Source organism: Xiphias gladius, chromosome 1 (genome assembly GCF_016859285.1).
Source record: "Xiphias gladius isolate SHS-SW01 ecotype Sanya breed wild chromosome 1, ASM1685928v1, whole genome shotgun sequence".
In the NCBI taxonomy this organism is placed as follows: Eukaryota; Metazoa; Chordata; class Actinopteri; order Istiophoriformes; family Xiphiidae; genus Xiphias; species Xiphias gladius.
In genome coordinates, this window is record NC_053400.1 from 7,422,182 (window position 1) to 7,441,243 (window position 19,062).

The window sequence follows — 19,062 nt, forward strand, 5'->3', positions numbered from 1 at the left end:
ATATATTTGAATATAATACAATATAATACAATACAATACAATACAATATTTGGAGATTTATGATTATATTCTAATACATTCTATTTAAGTATCATGGTACTCTGAATAAGATCATTATTTAATGTCTAAAAAATGTATAACCTGAAGTTCTGTGCTTCCAGGCAGCCAAGCAGAGCTACGGAATTTAAGGCAACATGCTCAGGAGCTCGTGGATGAAAATGATGCCCTCAAATTAACAGTTCACCGTCTGAATGTGGAACTGAGCCGCTACCAAACCCGCTTCAGACCATTGTCCAAACAGGAGGTATGACAAGCTACAAGATGATACCGCTGTTTCCGACTACCTCATTTTATATGTGAAGTGGAGTTCCTATTTTTGACTTTCTTCAGTGTTTTTGATACAGAATATAACAAGCATTTTTTGTGGAAATGCACTCAAATCAAAGTCAAATTTACAAAGTGACAATTCATGAATGTGACCTCCTTAAACCTGGCTGTAGCCCGCATTGAATTGTTATGGGCTTATGCCTTGATCAAGAGAATTTTGGTAGAAGACTTAAATAGCCTGCCTAAAATAGCTTACCTGTAGAAGAGCCCCTACGGTCAACGAACTGCAGAGGAGCCTTTCCAATTATCAATCAGCCTGTCTCATTCCAGCTCAAGTTGCCAGAATTAAATTAAACCAGGTGTATGAGTTCTACTGTAATCACTTCCTCTTCTCTGTTCACCCACAGGAGAAATGCATAGTCCGTTTTATCCTGTAGTGTAATCATTTTATCACCTCCCCCCTTAGTCTAATTCAGTGAACATTTATACAGAATCTATTACCAGTACATCACTTTATTTTCACAGCTTTAGCACTGAAAATTTTTTTTTTGTAATCCAGCCTCTAAAATAGAAATCTTCTTATGAACGATAACCCTGCTGAGAGAAATAAGGTTTTCTTTTTGTCCGTCCTTCCGCCTGATTTTTTTTTACTAAAGAAGTTTCTTGCTCCTATCTGTGGCTCTGTCCATTCTGGGTTGTTGTGTGTGATACACTGCAGAAGATACCCGGCCTGTGGTTTTATTCATGGCTACTGCGTGCTGTGACTTCACACCAGGAGGTCTCCTGGTCTCATCATTACCAGTTTGCTTCCTCTGTAGCTGCATGTCTCTGCTAGTCCTCATTACTGACAGCTGAAGTGTGGCTGGTGAAAGGAAAAGATAAAGGAAAAAGATTAGGGTGTAGTTTTACAATAGATTAATGCATTAATATGAGAAAGGATTAGTGTGAATTGTTTTAATTAGTTAAATTTGTCTGCTTCCATTGGTACTTAAACATTGTCATGTTTTGATTCTCCATTTGTTCTGTTGTTATAATGCTATAGAACATGTTGGAAGAGCTTCCCTGTGAAATTTCTCCAACACCTGTACAGGAGAAACAACATTGTTGTCTTCAGTGACCTAAATTGTTTATACAATACTAGACTTTAACCCTGTGGTTCTATCAACGTATTTTATACTTTATTTACTTTACTGTTTAAACTTTATTTACTTTGGCTGTGCATAGGACACCATTTAAAGCTGACATACATTATTAACCATGGTGATGATGATGATGGTATGCTGACCAGCTATTTCAGCTTTTTCTCTCTCTTGCTTACTGTGTCTCATTTAGAGTTCCAAAATCAGTGGATTACCAAAAATGGGGTCTCCTCCTCCTTGGCTGGTCAGTATCTATATATAGCATTAATACTTTAATATGGCAGGTCAGTAATCTAACCTTATAGCTGGATAATAGTCAAATTTAACTAATCAATATGTTTAACATGGCTGGCTAATTTAATAGGCAAGTCATTTTTTTTATATTGCTGGATGATAATTTAAGATAGTGCCTATTAAGTAAAAAAAATTGTCCAGCAGATTATTATGGCTCGTCTTTTCCATCTCTATGTCTAACTAATGAAATTAATTTAATGTGGGAAATCGTACCTGCTAAGGCCCAGGTTCACAAAAAATTTCAAAAGTAGGAAAGTATGCTTTATCACCCAAATGACCAAATCAGAATGCCATGTTGTTTACTATCCGTCCACAATGACTGGAAACCTGCTGATTACATAAGGAAAATAAAGCCCATTTGCACTTGGTATGGTTCAGATACACCAACCATTGTGACTAGTGAGCTGAAAAGTGATTTCCCTGCCTTTAGTAAGCACATTATGGGATTAGATTTATGGCTTTGATGTTGTAGATGATTTGGATCATTTCTCTTTGTCCTTTTTTGTAGCTTGACATGAAGTATTTATCTCCTCTAATGCTTGCCTATGAAGACAGGATAAACGAGAAAGATGCTCTTCTGCAAACCACAGAGGTAAAGTGTGTATGAGTGATTGGATACATTTGCATGCACTCTGACATGGCTTGATAATAATATTTCAACTGTCAAAAGAAAATGAAGAAAAACAGAATATATTAGATGGTGATTAAATTAGAGATCCTTCAAAAGAACTTGACGTTTTTCCCACTGCCATCTTTTGTTGATAACTGACAAGAATAAGAATCAAAAAAGCATTCAGTGACAGTCTTCAGTAAAAAAAAGACTCTCATACACTGGACAATTAAGTTGCCAATCATTGAGTGGAGAAGTAACAGTTCCATTGGGGGTATAGCACTGACAGGAACACAGGTGTATCAATCAGTAGTCACAGTCAAGGAGAGTATCTCGCTAGGGCGATACCTAATCCTTGCAGAGGGATGCAGTAGAGTAGAAGACTTTAAAACTTAAAAAATCTGAGGTATCTATGTGTCTTTGTGTGCTTGTCACAGGAAGATGTGAAGAGGTTGCATGTTCATGTAGAGGAGGTGATCAAAGAAAATGAGAGACTCCATGATCAAATTGGAAAGCTCAGAGGGATCAACCAAAAGGACTGGTAAGAAGAAATATATTGTGTGTGCGTGCGTGTGTGTAGTGGTTCAGCACTGTCAGCACTTGCTTGACTGTCACCACTCCTTCTCCTGATGTAGTTGAAATACCTCCTCCATTCTCTTCTTCACCACTGTTTGCCTGTGTTTGCGTCTGTTGCTAAAGCTTATATTGCATAATATAATAAAATAATAGTAGTAAAACCATTTTGTAGCTTTTAACATTGCCTACAAACTTACAGTATCTACTCATTGTAAATAGCTCTGGTAAGTCAGATAATTGCACCCAGTTTTACACAAAACAAATGCAGTTTGAGAAATTTTAACCCAATTTAAATTGTCAGTCTAATATAGTTGTATCAAATCAGGAATAATGTGAGTTCTTGAGTAGTAGTCGTGTGTATTTATATTTAATACATTTGCATACATTTACATTCAGTGCGTATGGCAAGTGCTCTTATTGAGACCAACTTACTGAGCAGATCACTGAATACTGAACAGTTACAGTATTTACTACCCAGTACTCATGATTAAGGCAACACCACCATCTCAAGTGAAGACAGATATTTGATGGCAACCATATCAACCCATTTACTGATGATTATAAGAGCAAAAGGAATTGCAGGTTGGCAACTCCAGAACAGATTTCATCCAATACTTTTCTTACAGTAGAATATAATACCTTATAAAACCTCTTATTGTGCTATCCTAACATGTAAGACAAATGTGTTAAGAGCTGTTTATAGTACATCGGTTTGCATACAAACCAAATAATCATTTAAGTTGCTCAGTCAAGCGTCCTGTTCACCTTTAGCTTGATCTTCATTCCACAGATTGTCAGGTTAAATGGGAAATCCTGTGTGTTTCGAGCACTTGCATGCTTGGTATCATGCTACTGATTTCCCAGATTTTAACTCAGAGATCACTGATTGTACTCCAGTGAACTAAAGCATAGAGAACTAGTCGTGAGGATGAAGAAAGCTTTGAATTGAGTCTAGTCAATAGAGACGAGAACAATATCACAGAAATTATCCATTTAATTGTAAATATACAGTATGAACAGTTGAGTGCCCTGCAAAGTACCACATTATAGTGGTTATGATGATGAATAAATCATAGCATACACATCCTTTAGCTACATTTAGCACTAATACATAGAAAAATACATATAACTTAAATGGTGTACATAATACAATTATTTTTAAAAAGGTAATCTAGATGGAGTCTAATTAGTATGTAGTGCTAGTATAACATAAAGTGATGCTGACATTGATTACCTGTAGAGGCAGCAAAAAGAGAGGTCATGACACTAAATATATATATTGTAAAAAGGTATTCATATCCATTTTTTGATTTAAACTCTCCATGTAAATTTAGACTGTGGCTTTTTAAGTAAAAGTAATTCCCTTTAAAAAAGGTATAACGTGTCCAGTACCAGTTAAAATGGTGATATGTTTCTTTTCTGATAAATTATGATTGCTGAATTCATATTATTCCCATAACAGCTTTGTGTTCTCCTAACTTAGTATATACATAATGTCCTTTCCTCTCTCTTTCTCCCTGCAGTCATCAACTACAACAACAGGCCTTTCTGGTTTTGCAGGAGAACCAGGTTTTGATTGATCAACTTGAGGCTCAACATGTTAAGGCCAAGGCCAATCACAGTAGACACCACTCTGAAGGTACTGGGTACAGTGAAAGACCTAAATGTAAAAATTAAATTATATTATAAATATAAATATTGGGCAGGTAAAAGGAAAAATCTTCTGTGAGTAAATGTTCTTTCACTGTGGCCCTGCGTCTTTTTCTCTGTTCTGCTCTACTTTCATTTAGATTGTTATGTTCAGTTTTCCTTTTACTCTCCTCCCCATTATTCCTTCTCTCTGTAGTATCCAAGGTGTCTAAGCAACTAATGCTGTTAGAGACAGAAAAGCAGCATTTGCAGGAGGACCTGGAAGAGAGCAGGAGGCTGTTGCAGGAAAATATGAGGGAGGTACAAGTTCTGCAGGCCCGCCTGAAGGATGCTGTCACCTGGGATGAACACTGCAACATTGCTGGGAAACTCAGAGGGTACTGCTGCAATGTCTTATTGTATTAAATATTTCTGTCTAAAATATGAATTAGTCAGTATTAACAACTGTTTTTCTCCTGAGCAAAGGCACGATTCTTTTTGAATCAAGAACAAGAAGAAGCAAATGCACAAACACAAACGGTTTATGTTAGTGACACACATTCTCACTTGCTGTATGTTAGGAAATGGTGAAGAGTTCTCACTCATTCAAAAATTCCAGATGCCAGAGCTCTTCATCTTAGTGTATCAAATAGGTTTGCCAGTGGTTCACCTCAGCTAAGTTTTAGTTCAGTTTATTATTAATTAAGTTTTACACTTGATCTATAGCATGTAAAACAGTAACAATACAAGAAGAACAGACAAGAGTAGCACCTGACGAGTTAGAGATTAGAGAGTTACTGGGATGTAACGAATAAATTGATGTGGTAGAGCAGAATCATAGCTGTAACTGCTTTAGTCATATTTGATAGAGGAAGGAAAGAAAGCCATTAGGATTTAATAGAAAATTCAGATTTCCTCAAATCAATCTTAATAAGTAGTATAAGGATGCAATTAAGCAGGATTATGAAAAAATGTAGACAAATCTCTGTATATTGTTACATTATATAGTGTCAGGATACATCTTGTTGAAAAGAGTTCCCGATGTTGTTATAATCTGCTGTAAATTCTGCTCTTGACTCTCAGGCAGCTGGAGCAGCAGGAGAACAGGAACAAGAGCAAGATGGACGAGCTGCTTCTTAGACTGTCCAGTCTGCAGGAAGAGAATAGGAAACTCGCTCTGGACAAAGCCAACCTGACTTCTGATATAAAGAGAATGGAGGCTGAGCTTGAGCTCACCAGACAAGCCAACAGGTACTAGATATTCAGTGTTCTTTGTCTGAGATCATCTCACACATGAATTCCAGTGCACACCACACAAATGCCTACACTTCACGTCATCACAAGGTCAGTTGCAAATTATATTTGGATTTATATCCTAACTGGATTTTTGAAAATGCTGGACACCTGAGTCACAGCAGATTAGATCACAGTATACAGTGGCATGACATACCTTTGCTTATAGCAGCCAAAAAGTTTTATTTTAACTTCATCAGTGCACAGGACTTGTTTCCAAAATGCATCAGACTTGTTTAGATGTTCCTTTGCAAACTTCTGATGCTGAATTTTGTGGTGAGGACGCAAGAGAGGTTTTCTTCTCATGACTTTTCCTTGAAGACTCATATTTGTGCAGGTGTCGCCAGTCAGTACTGGTCCAGCTAATATATGGTATATTTTAAAATGTGTTTTTTTTGTTTAACAAAATTTTTTAGCACAAAATCTATGCAGTATATCGATCTGTGTAAAAGGTGATGATGACATAGTTAAATGGACACTGTTCTAAGTACTCCTAACATTGGTATGTGGTTCTTCATATTACAGTAGAAAGTAAGTACAAAAGTAGAAAGTTTTAAATGCTGAAGAATGTAATTATTTAAAGTCACTATTCACGAATTGTCCACCCACACGTGTTTTCACTTTTTTGCTTCTGTAGGGCTCTTCTCAGGACTGTGAGGGATTGGCGATTGAACAAACTGTGTTTAATTAACATCTCCCTCAGTCTGTTGTTAGTTTGTTGCATCTATTCATTCATGGTATCTCACACGTTTATCTTTGTCTTATTAGTGCATGGAGTTTGAATGACCTTACATAGCATAGCTCTGACCAACTAGACAGAGGTGCGATCAGCCAGGATAAAAAAAAAAAAAAAACTGTTTGGGTGAGCAGCGCTCTAATGGTTATACACTTTTGGCTGATAATTACTGAATCAAGGTGTGACATAGAAGATCCAATCACATTAAACTGGAAAAAACATTAATTCCTCCTTAAATCAAATTGCAAACAACTGAATCAATTCAAATAGCTTTAGAGCCACTGATTATAACCCCAAGTTTAACCTGAAGTAAGGCAGAAGTATGGCTTCTTCCTAGCTTGTAATAGTGGGCAGCCGTGTGACAGCTATAGCCGTGCTCAGAACCATTTTTATCCCATGTTTAAATTAATATACTAACTCCACCCATTCATCCATCCATTAATTAGCTATACCGCTTATCCTTTTAGGGTTGCAGGGGGATGGCTGGAGCCAATCCCAGCTGACAATTGGTGAGAGGCGGGGTACAACCTGGACCGGTCACCAGTGTATCACAGGGCCGACATGTATAGACAAACAACTAGTCACATTCAAACTTGAGGGCAATTTAGAGTTGCCAGTAAACCTAACTTGCATGTTTTTAGACTGTGGGAAGAAGTTAGATTACCCAGAGGAAAACCACACAAGCACGGCAAGAACATCCAAACTCCACAATGATAGAATCAGGGTTCAAACCCAGAACGTTTTTGGTGTGAGGCGACAGTGCTAACCACTGCAGCACTGTGCCAACCCCTCTTTCCACCTAAAAAGTAAACTAAAAATGATTATGAAAGTCCTACTGTGAGAGGGTGATGGGATTTAAAACACTGTACAGACATAAACTGAACTTAACAGTGGCTTTGGAACAGCATTACAAATATGATAGTTCCAATCATGTTATTTTCCTACAGATCATCATCTATTTTGTGTCGGGGAATACAGCTGTTCTAAAATCTAATCTGGTCTCTGGAACCTTCCTCTGTTTCCTGTAGACGTGCTGTGATTCATGTGGACATTCTCATTCTCAAGTGTGAAGATTGTCAGAAAGTGTTTGATTAACCAACAGTGTTTTTTTTTTTACCCTGCCTGCATCAAGATGACACGGTCTCAAGATATTATTCAGTTAACTCTTAGTTTATCTAATCTGTTCCTATTTTCCTATGCTTCTATCGACCACAATACTTTCCCTTAACCCCTACTAGATTTTTCTGTCCTACATTTTTCCTAAATCTCCTCCCTTCTCCACTATATTTGTCCTACTGTGTTTTACTGCCCTCCTTTCCTTTGCCATCCCATTATTTTTCTTTCTCTCCTTTTAATCCATCACCTTCTTTAACTCTCTTTTACCTATTAATTTATTCTCTCCTGTCTCTCCATGATCCAGAAAGGCTGAGAGGAGGATGAGTGTATTGAAGCAGCAGAAGGAAGATTGTGTGTTGAAGGAGGAAAAGACTCGGCATTACCTGGGAGCGGTCATTTCTGTGGCAGACCTCGTTTCCCAGGAGAGAGACCAACTATTGCAAATGGTACTACTGATGCTACTGATACTGTAGAACAATTTTGTATCATTCATGCTGCACACGTTACACACACTACTGACATCCTAGGCCTAGTGAGACCAGGTACGTGCACACAGGTACATGTTATACCCCTGAGACTTCTATCACTGCAGGGAAATTAAGTATTATACGTTGTAGTTTTGACACTGGAGAAAGACCAGGTATTACATATGATAGTACTAACACTACTGACTCTGTAGAATGTCCAAACCTAGCTGGCTAGACTATATGTCATGTATTGACATACTCACTTGAGTAACATTAGACTCAGCAGAGATCACATACTTACATACACACACCACCACACACAGATCATTTCTGCCTTACGAAAACAGAATTAGTTTACCTGAGCTTTCCATTGAATAAAATAAAAGATTTAAAATCTTTTATAACAATTTTCCTGCTGTACTACATAGTTACCTTTAGTAATATTCTAATTTTTAAAATTGATTTCAAACTGGCCACACTGGACAGAAAGACAGTTGTTTTTTAAAAACATACTGTTTATTTAATCATCAGGCTGTTGCTTCAAGTGTCAGCTTAGGTAGTTGGCAACGTACGACTTAACTGACAGACACCAGACACTAAAACTCAGCAGGTTTGGTTTAAAAGCAGTGTACTTGGTCATTTGTTAGACAAGTAACCAGTGTGCAGGCAGGTCGAATTATAAAAACAACCACAGGGGAGCTGGCAGGCACCGAAACCACAAACTGCCAGACAGGAATCACTGAAATGCTACAGAAACAAGGCAACACAGACAATCTGGCAAATGCCTGACGCCCTCTACATATACTGAAGAGGGAACAGATCCACAGAGACAGAGAAACTCTGAGGGCAGATTTTCAAACCTCGTGTGCCCAGGTGCAGTTTCCCTGCCATCTGAGGCCCACTCTTCATGTCATGTAAGTATGATAAGTATGACTTAATAAGAATTCCACTGAATTTACTGAGGTGCCTACAATAGACTTTTCATAGCAGGAAAAGCACAGGTGTAATTAGAAATTAGTTGAGTTGGTTTCATGGTGCTGGTATTTACATGCTGGCTGACTGACATGGCCTACTGGGATACTTAATTGAACGGAACCATCGTTAACTAAATTTGTTTCATCTGTGCTTTTCCTGCTATGACCTACGGCTATGACAAGTAAATGACTGATGTGAAAAAGGTGTTTTTGCAGGGTTCAGTTATATGTGGAAATTGTCTACATCTGAAGAGCAGATGTAGATAGTAATAAATAGTTAATAAGAAAAGTTAATATTTAGTCTACAGTAAACTTAATGACAGCAGACACAGTTAGTTAAATTAAGTGAGTGACTTAGTTTATTACAAATAAATAAATGAAGGCTGGCTGTGTCAGTTTGACGTAAAAGAGAGGTTGAGACAGAATCTCACTTCCTACTATACTGTGAGAAACATAAGGATTTGAGAGAGGTTTTCATTGGTAGCCTGTTCTGCCTGTGACGGCGTGTTTCTATGGCCAGGCCGTGTCCGCTCAGTCTGTACATTGTTAAATGTTAAATTTGTGATTTGGTGGTTTCGTGCCAATATTTTATATAATTTTTTTTTTTATTTTTAGATGATTTGGTTGGGCCAGATTGTTTGGTGTCTGTTCTAAAGTTCTGATGTTTGTGGCAAGAGCTTCAGGACCAGCTGGCAGAGGAGACTCTTTGGGAGGTGGAGCGGTACCAACTAGATAGAGTGGGGCTCACCTCTACATGGTGGTCGGGGACAGTGCCTGTAGACTGGCAGACCAGGGTTTTGGTTCCCATATTTAAAAAGTGGGGCCGGACAGTGGGGTCGAATTATTGGGGTATCACACTGCTCAGCCTCCCGGGCAAACCTTATGCCAAAGTGCTGGAAAGAAGGCTCCGACCGGTTGTCGAACCCTGGAGACAACCCTGGAGTGGACCACTTCCTTACCCTTGCAAGGCTACTTGAGGTGTTATGGATGGGAGACTGGACGGGAGTTTGCCCAGTCTACATGTGCTTTGTGGATTTGGAGACTGCGTCTGACCAGTGCCCTCGGAAGATCTTGTGGGGGGGTGCTGCGTGAATATGGGGTTCTGGGGCAGTTTCTAAGAACCATTCAGTCCCTATATAACCAGAGCGAGAGTTGTGTCTGTATTCTCCGCAGGAATACGGACACAAACCCGTTTTCGTTGGTGTAGGCCTCTGTCAGGGTTGTCACCAATCCTGTTTCAGATCTTCATGGACAGGATTTCAAGGTGCAGCCAGGGAGAAGAGAATGTCCGGTTTGAGAGCCTAAAAATTGTGTCTCTGCTATTGTGCTATTTTCAGATGATGTGGTTCTTTTGGCTTCATCAGAACATGACCTTCAGTATGCACTGGGGCAGTTTGCAGCTGAGTGTGAAGCAGCTGGACTGAGGGTCAGCACCTCTGAGTCTGAAGCCATGGTTCTCTGCCGACAAACGGTAGATTACTCCCATTCGGTTGGGAAGGAGTTTCTGCCCCAAGTAAGGGACATTCAGTATCTCGGTGTCCTGTTCACAAGTGAGGGTAGGATAGAACTGGGGATTGACAGGCAGATCGGAGCAGCATCAGCAGTAAAGTGGGCGTTATGACGGACCGTTCTGGAGAAGACAAAAGCTGAGATGGAAGGCAAAGCTTTCGATCTGCAAGGTGGATGTATGTTTCGACCCTCACCAATGATAATGAGCTATGGGCAATGACCAAAAGAATGCTATTGTTTCCTTTGCAGGGAGGCTGGGCTCAGCCTTAGAGATAGGGTAAGGAGCTTTGATATCCACAGGGAGTTCGGAGTAGAGCCACTGCTCCTTCACATCGAAAGCAGCCTGTCGAGATGGTTTGGGCATCTGTTTAGGATGCCTCCTGGGCGCCTTCCATTGGAGGTCTTCAGGGTACATTCAACTAGTAGGAGACCCTGGGGTAGACCCAGAACACGCTGGAGAGATTGTATATCTCATCTGGCCTGGGAATGTTGCAGAGCACCTTGCCCATACAGCTGTTACACTTTTCACTATGTAGTCCTGAGGGTCAAATTGTTTGCACATTTAAATATTCGGAGACCTCTCTCTCTCTCTCTCTCTCTCTCTCTCTCTCTCTCTCTCTGTCTGTCTCTCTTTGTCTGTCTCTCTTTGTCTCTCTCTTTCTTGCTTTACCAGTTGTAATGGATTGTGTATATTTTGTGTCTTTGGTGAGACTTCCATTATTCCACCCATTTATCCAGGATAAGTGGGTGGAAGAGAGATGTGTAGCTGGATAACATTTGTTTAATAACTATGAAATTACTAATATGAAGTAATTAAGCATAAAGATTTGGATATATTTATTAATTTTCTGATTTTCTGAACTATGTTATATATTGAGCTCCCATTTGTTTGCAAAATTTGCTTGGCAGGCAGTAATGAGTTTAATTCAATTCAATTCAATTTTATTTATACAGCGCCAAATCATAACAGAGGTTAATCTCAGGGCACTTTTCATATAAAGCAGGTCTAGACCGTACTCTTTATAGCTATATTTATGGAGACCCAACATTCCCCAATGAACAAGCACTTGGTGATAGCGGCAAGGAAAAACTCCCTTTTAACAGGTAGAAACCTTGAACAGAACCCAGCTCATGGTGGGCGGCCGTCTGCCTCAACCAGCTGGGTGAGTTGCTGCCTGAGTACACTTACACCAGGAGTGCACATTGAATGATAGTATTCATGTTGGTAAATCTGGCCCTGACTAGTGGACGTGTTGAAAATATGCAGTACCGAATGCCAACTCCATGCCCAACGTTTCTCAGAAGGCATTGCATTCACTCCAGAAAGGTGAATTAACCTATGTCAGTTAGTTTACTAAACTAGCTTGATTTTTGTGTAGGCTCCTGACACTCTTGTCCCACAATGGAATGGGCATGAGAAATGGAGGAGCTGTGCAAAAAATTAAAACAAGGTGACAGTCAACAGAAAACAAATAATTTTTACTTGACCGAGGTTTCAGTTTGGTCAAATCTTATAATCAGCGAGAAAAGAATGAGGAGAACACAGGAGATCACACACAATACTATTTTTATTTTTTACTATTTTAGATTTAGGCTTGTATAGAAGCATGAAATCATAAAAAATTGACTCACAGCTCATGGAAAATGTATTATTCATGCTGTGGTTGTAGAATGTTGTATTGATTAACAGAAGACTGTTAGCATTCCATTAATAGCACCTTTTGTTCTCTCAGAGACTTGATACCTGATTTGAATCACAACATTGCCTATCGTTGGCTCAGTTGGCTGCATGTCTGTCAGAGGAATGGAGAACGTTTTTCTGGTAAATGTTAATAAATGCAGGGACTTTGCCATAGCTAACCGTTCAGTGGATAAGCAAGAGCTTGTAGAAGGTCAGACTGACACCATATTAGAGGTAGCGGGCCTAAAACTAATAAGAACCAATTTTGTTTGGATGAGGACAAGGTGTCCACAAGGATGCGTGTGTGTGTGTGTGTGTGTGTGTTTGTGTGTGTGTTTTTGTGTGTGTTTGTGTGTCTGTCTGTGTGTGTGTGTGTGTGTGTGTGTGTGTGTGTGTGTGTGTGTGTGTTTATTTACTGGTGGTAAGGCTATTATTATTGCTTATTTGCTGCATTGTGGCTAGAGCACATTAAGCGAGAAGCAGAGCTGTTTGTATGTCCAGATTTAAAGAAGACTGGCAGATCAGTTGAATTTAATTGTAGTTGACTTCAGTGTCATCCTCTGACCCCCAGGATAACAGAATTTACGTTAATATCCTAGACAGTTTGCTGATGATCACCTTTGAAGCAAAAATACAAATGTTTCTTTAAATTTTGAGTTAGGTGTGCAGTCTCTCTTTTCTGAATTTTGCAGTGAATATCAAGGTACCTTGAACAATCCTGGTAATTATGCAAGTAGGAACTGAAACGGTTTCAAAAAGACACAGTTTATTGGATGAATTCTCCAAATGAAAATATATTCCAAAACATTTACACAATTAAACTCTTCTTTTCCCATCCCAGCCCTCTTTTACCAAAGCTGTGCAGCTTTGTAACTACTTTTTAGAGACAAAGAGTAGTCAATTAGTAAATCCAAGATAATGCACACAACGATGCTTATATTCTGTTAGTTGCACAGTTCTCCATAAATCATATGCATAAAAAGATAGGTGAACTGCTGATTCGATTCAAGATTTTGGAGCTGTACAGAACCAGGACCATCCACTTTGTTTTGGTGACATGGTGGTGCACTAGCTGTGTATTATGCTGACATTATAACATTGTTTTGATTAACAATGTAATAATGTAATGACCATTTCTAATTTCTTCTGTAATTTCCATGTACCTTTTTATGTCCTTTGATTATATTAAAATGAAAATAGTCAGTTTGTGGCAGTGCTTGTACCTCACACAGGCCTACTGCAAACTGGCAACAGTTTCATCAGTTTTTTTCTTCTTTTCCTTTATCCATCTCTCCCATAACCCATAACTTCCTTCATCCAATTTTGCATTCCATCCCCCTCTGTGTTCCGCTCTTAGATCAGTAACCCCCCATCTTCCCTCTCTACCTCTCCAGGCTTCAGTTCTTCAGCAGGAAAAGCAGGGATTCATCAGCAGGATTCTGCATGGCACAGTTCGATATGGAAAACTACAGGAAGAAGTCAAAGTAAGTTCCGTCATTAAACATCACTTCCTCACTACAATCAACCCCTTCTCACTGACTTTTACAGTGGATTTGGTTTTCCTGCGTAGAGGATTAGGGAATTAACCAGATCTGTTGAATCGGAAAATTTGAGAAGTTCTTTATAGCTCTCTAAAACTACCCTGTTAAATGGCATGCAACCTATTGATTCAATCTTAACCCCTGATGCCAGGGCAGCTTGTGAGGCTACAACTTTGGGTCAGCCGGTGCTTCAACCAACCAGACCAAAGCTAAGCATTTCACCTAAACTTCATTCTGCTCAGGGTGACCATTCACTCTATTTCCTATTGATCAGCCCACTCCACTGTACTTGATAAACCATCTGTTAGCGGGCTTCACTACTCAGAAGGTATAAATTGATGAACAATTGTGCCTCTCAGATTGCCATCGTCCAAACTGAGTTTACTGGGTAAACACCAATGTAAAGATAATTACCAGCAATGATAGCAGTGCCACTGTGTGTACTGGTCTCTTTGACGTTGATCCACTGATCTCAGTGTATCCCTGTGACACTGCTACTCCTATTAGTTATAGAGCTTACTGTAATCTGTGGTAATGCACAGGGCCTTAACCGCAGTAACACATTATTTGTTTGCATTTGCTTCATTTCTGCTGCTTATTACTTTCTTTTGCTATATGCTATTCCTGCTGCTAACTGGTGCTGGTGCTATAACTGCCATTCAGTGACCACTATTTTGCCAGCTGGAAAAGTGCCCATATACTATTAATTTCTGGACAATATGTGACATGTACTTATAAAACCTAAACCTGCATACAGAAAATATTTGAAAAATAGTCAAGCAGGAAACCTATAGTGCCATCTTGGTTTGAATCTTACCACTATGGTTTACTGTTGTCCTGCAACACCAGTTGGTACAGGCTCTATTTGTTTGTTTGTTTTTTATGCCAAACATGAACATGGCATTAGTCTGGTAGTATTAATGCCTTGCTCTAGGGCCAGTGCTCTCTGTGTGTTCCAGCTGTCAACAGCTCTTGTCACTCAAGCCACAGCAGAGGAAAAACAGCTCAGTGGTTCTGACAATTTTATTAGTCTCTATAGCAACAGCCCAGAGAGAAATAGGTGTGTGTTTTTATGTGTGAATACTGGTGGTGGTCAGACCATTGAAAGAGGAGAGCTATAGATGTGTAGACAGACATTATTCCCTTCCTCCCTTTATACTTCATTAGTACACCCCCCCCCCAAAAAAAAAAAAAACTAGAGATGAACTAAAATAACACTTAAAGGTGGAATTATACTTCTCTTTCAAGTGTTGTAGAGGATGTACTGGAGCTGTATGGCCCAGAGATTGTTTTCAAAATACGTAGGTTTTAAACCGTTGACTGTGAGAGATCTACTTCAAAACAATAAATGAGTCATGCATCATCAGTTAACAATATGCCTTCACTAAATACAAAAACAGGCCTGCACCTAAAGATTATTTTCGTTGCTGATTAATCTATCTATAATTTTTTTATAATACCTTTGTATAAAGTGATAAAAAATTGAAAAATGCTCATCACAAGATATAAGAGCTCTATGTATCATCATCACAATTTTCATTTTGTCCAACCAACAGTACGAAACCTAAAGACATAGAGGTCGTAGTCATATAAAACATAGAAAAACACTTTTTAAAAATTTTTTACATCTTGTCATCCTTTCACTCTTATTCTTCTTTTGCCTTTATTTACCATCATACATTGTCCTTTTATTTAAAATGGGATCTGGCCCAGTCAGTATTGCCGTCACATATAATTCACTGTATGAACAATATGATGTAATGATTGAATCCAGTATTTCACTTGTTGCAAATGAAAAGCTGTTTTTGCTCAAGATTTTGATTCTGCACAGGTCTGCATGAATGTTATTATTCTTGTCAGCACTCTACATTTCATTAGGTGGTTATAGAATTAACCTATGGTGATTATAATGCATGTTGCCACCTTATGAATGGAAAAGACCGGGATTGTGTGTTAAGTGTGTGCTATAAAGAGAGTACAGATTGTGACTACATTATTCATGTGTAATTAAAATTCATGCCCCCATCTTTTTGAAACACCTGAAAATGTTGAATATTTTAGTGAATGCATGTATAAATATAGCCAGGCCACAAGTTTGCATGACGTATGCTGCTTGATGTCAGTATTAAATGACTTACAGGTTTTTTTTTTTTTTTTTTTTTTTTTTTTTTTTTTCATTAAAAATTTTCCACAAACATCACTGATGACACTGTCAATTATGTGAGTAACCAGGACAGGCTACTACTTTCAGAGTCCTCTCATGTTTGGACCAATACGGTAATTCTCTTTTTGGATATAGGAGAGGACAGTTTTTTTATGTAACCTGCCATGCAGCTGAGAAAGATGAAAGGCAGGGTCCTGGATGTCGGACAGTACAACAAGCCGGACAAACGCTCCAATGACAAGCACTCTATCTAACAGCTCTGTCAGTCAGGCAGAAAATAAACCTTTTTTACTGTCGGATCTGCTACCTTTGTCTGTCAGCTCTAATTTCTACGGTTTCTTTTTTCTGTCTCTTCTTATTTTGTCTGTCTCCAGCTGGTTACACTGTATAAATCAGTCTTGGCACTTAATGGCTTTATTACTTTGTAACATTGACCATCACAGTACTTTGATGTTTGTCAAGTTAGGAATGAGTTATCACCACTAACTGTGAAAGAAATTGTTCTTTTGTTGTCTCTCTCTTTGGAGCTATCACTATTTTTTGACACCTGACAGTAATCTTGTGCAGCCAGATCTCAATCTCATCAAGCTTTTGTTAAAATGACTGTGTTACTTGTTGAAGTTAAAAAAGTGGACTTAATCAGCAGGCAGCAGCCATAAAAATAAGCATATAAGCAACGTATAGAAGATAATTCTTCATTTATTTCTTTGTCAAGTAGCATCTTTAATCAGAAGTGTGGCACAAAGCTGAGAGCTGTAGTCAGTGTGTCATAGGCAGAAACACAAGAAAACATAGAAGTGGTTAGAGAGACAGGTAGAGAAACAGTGATAGAAGTAAGTTGACAAAGGAGAGGAAAAAAGAAAATAACTTCAACATCAGAAAATAACTGCACTTACACAGGAAGGGTTTATCACAAACAATTTTTTTTCCAAAATGCTACACTTCCATTTTTATGAAAAAATATCAGTACCTGAAGTTTATAAAGTAATCAGTCCAGGGCCCTCAGTTATCAGAGTTGTACAGCAGCTGACTGGGAGGGATTCTTAAATTAATTAATTATTAAATAATACCATATATAAGCAAATATTTTAATTTCCAAGTACTTTGTGACACAGACCCAACTTGAGTCGAAGAGGGTTGTTATTTGTTTGACACAATGTGAAGCAATGGAGTTGTATATATTGTTCAGTTATTTATTTGTCCTAAAGTACTTGGCAATAGAGCTGTCAGCTACCGCCACAAATAGAATCTAATTCTGTGGGAAACACTGCAATTTACAGTCTAAACCTTTCTTTTAAGTGCTGCTGGAAATTAAACTCACTGCTGGGTATGAATGCAGCAATTCAAGATGTCTTAGAAGGCAAACTTTAAAAAATTCATAATTTGGTCACAGAGCTATAAGGCAAACTACTTTTTGGAACCCACGAGAGAAGCTTAAAGCTACAGGAGACTTCAATGAAAGCTTTGAAATTACATTTTAAAATTCTAATAATTGATAAAACAACACCATAGTTTATACTCAGTCTTCCTTATGCCAGGCTGATACACATAGGGGAGCATTTCTCTGACATGCAAAAGAAAATCAAGATGCCACATAAATAATTTATAGAACCTTGAGGTGCCACATAATAACAGATCGAGATGGCGGGGGTGTGGCAGTATGTGCACCATGTCATACAGAGTGAATCTTAACAGAGAACTCCCATAGCCATAAACTGTACCTTTCAGCCAAATGAGCTTTTTACAACCTATAACAAAAAAATACAACCAAGCAGCCATGCTACGTTCAACCAAACAAGAAACGGAAGTTTGTTGCTAAACATTAAAAGAGTATCATAAAACCTGAGATATGAGTTTGACTTATGCGCTGCATGTACCAAATACCTAGATTCAACACAACAACCTGAATGGTATGTGTGTATTTGAGGCAGAGAGATGTTGTCTGTTTACACAGATTGTCATAGCCAGGATATAAAGATGTTGCAACAGACTTATATCAACAGGTTCAACAGACTGATACCTTTCAACCCATATATGTCATCGACAATGCTTTTTCTTCATAAAATATGAAGATATTGCATGAATATCTGCAGGTCCTCCATGTCAAAGTGTCCTTGGGCAAGATACTAAACCCCACATTGCCCACGATGTAGCATCAGTGTGTGTGAGTGAGCGTGTGTGTAGAAAGCGCTGTATGTATAGAAAAAAAAGCACTTTATGAATGTGTGTGTCAATGGGTGAATGTGGCATGTAGTGTAAAGCACTTTGAGGGGTTGATAAGACTAGAAAAGTGCTTTATAAGTGGAGTTGATTTACAATATTTTGAAGAGTTATTCAATTCTGGGTTACCTGTAGCCTTAACAGAGAGACCAAAAATGCTGGCTTATAGGTTTGAAGAACACTCATTAATATAAAAAAAAATCGTTTAATTTGAAAATATTTGCAAATTCAAAAAGAAAATAAGCTTTCATTGTCAATCAGTATTTAAGAAGCGCCTTTGCCTTCAACTCATGGCCAAAATCACCTACAAAATTGAGCCCCCAACTGGCAATTGTTCAGTCAAGCAAACAGTAAATGCAATTGTTAATTGATTTAGAAATGTCCTGATAAAACCAAGTAAATTACCAAACTTTTAATGTAGACTAGTCAGTATGCTCATGTGGACCATGTGATATAGATAACTTAGCCATTTGGTGTATAGTATTTCATTTGTAGGGCTCCTTTTTCACAACAAGGTGCTGTGTGTATTAATTATTTAGAGCTGGATCAAAATGTACAGGCGTTCTAAGGTAAAGTTACAAATTAGTAAATCCCACCATTCAGTTAAAAATGATTGCAAGATGTTGGTATACAGTGTTGATAAATGAGGGCCCAGGACTTTATCCGTGCTGTTATTTTGTACGTCAATGATTAAAGGTCTGCTGTCAAATCTTACGCTAGACTAGGTCATACGCAAAACACAACACAAATAAAGTCACAGAAAAAACAGCACAGAAATGTAGGTAT

At 38.4% G+C, this 19,062-nt stretch overlaps 1 protein-coding gene across 3 annotated transcripts in view; it reads left to right on the forward strand.

The window, feature by feature from the left end:
• cep89 (centrosomal protein 89) overlaps positions 1-19,062 on the forward strand; it is a 60,773-nt gene that overhangs the window by 10,588 nt on the left and 31,123 nt on the right. Inside the window, exons 8-17 of one of the 3 annotated variants that reach the window (XM_040137547.1) lie at positions 162-304; positions 1,660-1,710; positions 2,269-2,352; positions 2,808-2,911; positions 4,470-4,585; positions 4,793-4,973; positions 5,659-5,826; positions 8,025-8,166; positions 13,746-13,835; positions 16,192-16,298. In XM_040137547.1, the coding sequence (XP_039993481.1) occupies positions 162-304; positions 1,660-1,710; positions 2,269-2,352; positions 2,808-2,911; positions 4,470-4,585; positions 4,793-4,973; positions 5,659-5,826; positions 8,025-8,166; positions 13,746-13,835; positions 16,192-16,230 (1,118 nt within the window). In that variant the 3' untranslated portion in view covers positions 16,231-16,298. Of the gene's footprint in view, positions 1-161; positions 305-1,659; positions 1,711-2,268; positions 2,353-2,807; positions 2,912-4,469; positions 4,586-4,792; positions 4,974-5,658; positions 5,827-8,024; positions 8,167-13,745; positions 13,836-14,043; positions 14,070-16,191; positions 16,299-19,062 lie in introns of those variants that run through there. The other 2 variants (XM_040138342.1, XM_040136695.1) reach the window with 2 other exon arrangements.